At 29.3% G+C, this 4,456-nt stretch overlaps 1 protein-coding gene across 1 annotated transcript in view; it reads right to left on the bottom strand.

Annotated features, from left to right (window-relative positions):
• Positions 1-492: 492 nt before the first annotated feature.
• The window catches only part of LOC111620332 (chromatin assembly factor 1 subunit B-like), a 35,707-nt gene continuing 31,743 nt past the window's right edge, over positions 493-4,456 (bottom strand). The window contains exons 21-23 of the mRNA XM_023362248.1: positions 3,914-4,039; positions 3,720-3,830; positions 493-1,356 (exon numbers count right to left, since the gene is read on the bottom strand). Coding sequence (XP_023218016.1) covers positions 747-1,356; positions 3,720-3,830; positions 3,914-4,039 — 847 coding nt within the window. The 3' untranslated portion in view covers positions 493-746. The remainder of the gene's footprint in view (positions 1,357-3,719; positions 3,831-3,913; positions 4,040-4,456) is intronic.

The raw sequence follows: 4,456 nt of genomic DNA, 5'->3' as shown, positions 1-4,456 counted from the left end.
GGGGATCTGGAATCAAATCCAGGTCTCCAGAGCAGTAAGCTGATGCCTTAATCACCTTGGCATCTGACAGGCCACAAGAAATGATAGACTGCATAAGACAGGAATATCTATTTTTGTGTTTGTGTTTGTTTTTGAATCCTATCTCTAAGTTTGGATGAAAGTTTGATAGTGATATACTAATCAGATTGTCAGAATAGAGCTAATAGAAACATAGAATGTGATTTTGTTTTCATTAATCTTGTTAAATACTCAGAATATTTCAATTAGTAACTATAACAACCAAATATATAAAAATAATTAACTTTAATAATTGAATCTGTAAAAGTAAGTCCTTTTTATAGAAGTTATTAGAAATATCTATTAAAACAAGTAACTCCATTCAGAGCTTTACATAAATTTAACTTAATTTTACTTAAGATTGTTTGTTTGTGTTACACTTTGTTTAAATGAATTAACAATTTCAATAAAAGGCAAGACTTCAGGAAGTTTTAAAATTCTGTGGGAAAAAAAAACATAACTATTAGATATCAGATCTATATTAATATAATAGACTGATTTTAAAATCTTTTCCTGAAATCTTAACATTATATATAATTTACATTAAAATATAAAAAAGTGCATATTCAGCATACCATTTTTATCTTCTATCTCATTGGAATGATCACTTTTTGTAACTATACACACTAATATCAATATGTTACTTATAGCAATCACAACTTTTTTAAAAGTGATATTCTAAATGCATTTTAATTTTTTTTCTTTGGAGCTGATAATGTAATCAACTGGATTCTTCTTCCAGGTTTTTGACTCCTTATTTTAGGAGATGTATGGGCTGGAGCTGGATTAAACTTTGGTGTATCAAATGGTGTGCTGTTTGATAATTTAGGGCATGTTTCTTTATTTTCTAATTTTGGTGATTTGAGCAATGTATTACTCGATTCTGCATCCTTATTTTCTGTCTGCAATGCTGGCGGTATTGTAACCATTTTGATCTCTAACTGGCTACTAGTTGGCTGCTTATGCACATTTTCTTCAAACTTTTCAACTAAAACAAGTGTCTTTGCAGAGAGTTTCTTATCTTCACCTTCAGAATCAATAACTATTGGTTCATCACATGTGCATGTAGATTTAACAGGTGAAGTGTTTGATGGTTCCATTACTAATTTCCACTGTTCTTGTTCTTCTTTAGTATTTTTCCAATAATCTTCTAGACATTTTCCCTTTTTGGATGTTGCGTAAGGAGTTGAACAATTTAACTGGGAATTAATTTTTATATCTTTACACTTTTCTTCAATATTTATTATTTCTTCTAACTGTTCAGCCAAATCTGTTTTTGCTTCTGATGACAAGTTTTCCCTGAAAACAATTTTCTTATAAATTACAAAATAAAAAACAGAAAAAGAGAGGTGGGCTATCAAATATAAAAAATAATAATTATTATTTTTTATTATTTTCAAGAGCACTCTTTATTATCTTGAAGTGCAGATGAATGTTTTGTCTGTCTTGTCAGTAATATTGCTTGTAAAATCTTGTAATTTTTGTTTTCTAATTTATTAAATTATAGTTATTTTCAAATGTATATAATTTCAAGAAATCAACGATTTTGACTGTTAATATTAATAATTCATTTTAGTGGAGGAGTTGAACAAACTCCAGGTTCCATGACTAAAACGCCTCCTCCTCCTTTATTGGAATAAAAAAATTATGACATTTGTCAAGTGGCCCTGTAATAAAATGGTCAAGGTTGGATGAATTTTTGATCTGACAAGAGAGAATCTTCCTGAAAGAATAAATTTCAAACTGTCAAGCAGAAATCAGATAATGTGATAGTTAAACATACAGAATTTGAGGACAAAGTAACATATAATAAAGGATTTACTTTGACCAATCAACACTATTTTTTAGCTAATATTAATATTAGGATTAAGTCACTGATAATCAAATTACAATTAAATAATTACAATTTTGTTCAATAAATCTACATGCACATCATTATGTCAGGATCATTAAAAAAATTATAAGGCGGTTCTTGAAAAAAAAAAAAAAAAAGAGAGAATTTACCTGCTCACTTGTTTAAATCTTGTATTTGTTTAATAAATTTATATTATAATATTTGATGACGCCTTTGATATTTCTATATGTACACATAAAATATTAAAATTTCTATCAGTTCTCTGAAAAAATTTGTAACCTTAGTTTAAATGTTTAAATTACGGTTTTTGTTCAATGTACAATTATAAAATTGTTAACATAATTTTTCCCTGTTGTAAAAAGCAAAGATGCTTTATATCAATAAATTTTAAATTTATTATTATTTTAGTTGCTTTTATCTTCTTCTTGACAATTTACTCTTACCAGTTTTTATGTATACATAACAAGAGAAAAAAATTGGAATTTAACCCTTTGAGTATTTTGCAACTCTCCTCCTCCTGAAGAGAAAAAAAAGTATTCGTTGATTGTGTGTGAGTATGTTGGCATCTATTTCATTTAATATCTCAGGGATAAAGATTAAGAAATTAAATTTGGTATGTTAATTTGTATATAAGGGTGACACTAAACTTGGGTGACTAAATGTCGAAGTGGTGGTGAGATAAAGGGAGTAAGTCGTGTCATATCCTAAGAGGGGTTGAACTTGATGAAGATTTTACTTTTTATAGCATTTAAACTTTTTTTTTTTTTATAAAACTCATCATTATTTTAAAACTAAACTTTTTGCCATTTTATTCTAATTAATAATATAAAAAGTTCTTCATAACAAAATCTCATATAGATGGTACTACACACAATTTTACTTTTTGTAATTAATAATGTGAGAATCCGAAGATATATAACAAGAACCCTTCCCTGAATTTGAAAGATTTCTCCAAACTTTAAGTAATAAAACTAAAATATTATTTTTGTGTTAAAAATGATGATTATTATTTTTGTGAAAAAATAATAATTATCATTTTTTCACATCAAATGATGTGAAAAAAAAAGTCAAAAAGGAAGTTTTATTTCCATTGACTTCCCAGAGCAAGATCTTATCACACCCATTGAAAAGACACCTGCAAGTACGATTCATTGGGCGCATCCCTTCATATGGAAAAATCCTGACACCCAATTGGAAACGATCCGAGGATATAAGTGGCTAGCACCCCAGTTTCAAGGCTCGCTCTCCAAAGATTCAAGCTATCTCCCAAAATCTCCCTTGCCTACAACACCAACACCCATCACCAATCACCAAAGGCTCCAGTCTAACGGAAAGAAATATTATGCTTAAAACTATGTAAATGCTCTCTCTCGCGTCAATTAGAGATGTTGATAGTTAGTTATTGAGATATAATCCAGTTTGTTTGTATTTATCTTCTTTCTTAATTTTTATCATTAAAATTTTTGCTATTTGTTTCACTGGTTTTGATGTTTGATTATGATATATGCCATACGCTTTATCAGGAGTCTATTACTCCTCCTCCTCAGATGAATTTTTTAGAAATCAACTCACAGGCCAAACACGAAATTTTGGCTGGTATCAGGAATCCTAGAACAGGAAGCTCTCCCAATCTTCCTAAGACAAGAAAGAGTACAATCCAACTCACTGACCATGTGGGCAGACTTCATGACTCCGACTCCGCATAAAGGTGAATCAATAAACGGAATCATCACAGCGGATTCCCACAATAATATAAAAGTTATTTTTAAAAATAAAATCACAGTAACAAATGAAAAAGTTACTCAACTCATTGCTGGATTTTTTTGTATATGGAATTCCAAGTTCATCCTTGGCAAAAGTAATAAAGGAACAATAACCATCAGTTGAGGATATTATTAAACATCTTCCATCATGAGACCTGTTAACAAAATTTCAAAAATTATTAAAACAAACAACAATAATATATAAACTCAAGTATTTTATGATTTAAATTATAAGTACCAAGCGAGATCAGTCAGATGAGTATAATGAATTTTAGTTACATGAGCTAAAGGTAAAGTATGCTGAGTATCGTACAGCAAGACAGAATCTTTTGTGGCAACTGCAAATACCAAGCGATAAGGCAAACTGAAAAGAACAAAATTCAAAACAGTATGAATAAATACATGTGAAACTGTATCATTAATATTTGCAATAAATCATGAAATATCATCTAATTAATAAAATAATTATACATATACAGTCGACCCCCCTATAACATGCGTTCCTATAACGACAATTCCTATAACATAGCGAAAAAATTGTAGCAACATTCGTATAAAGTACCTCCTATAACGTCGTTTTGCGACAAGATTGATAGAATCTGGACCAATAGTGGATGAGCAGCCGAACTACTTTCCTTCGACCCTGCACCATGCTACGGAGCGGCTAAATTGAGTTTGCTATCGTCTGTACAGTATTATATATAAATTAGGTACTGTACATATAATTATATATTAATTATATATAAATTAGGTACTGTATATATAATTATATATTAACTTA

The sequence above is a fragment of the Centruroides sculpturatus genome, unplaced genomic scaffold (genome assembly GCF_000671375.1).
Source record: "Centruroides sculpturatus isolate CEXI.00-Female unplaced genomic scaffold, Cexi_2.0 scaffold32, whole genome shotgun sequence".
NCBI lineage: Eukaryota > Metazoa > Arthropoda > Arachnida > Scorpiones > Buthidae > Centruroides > Centruroides sculpturatus.
This window is presented reverse-complemented; position numbering and strand designations above follow the sequence as displayed.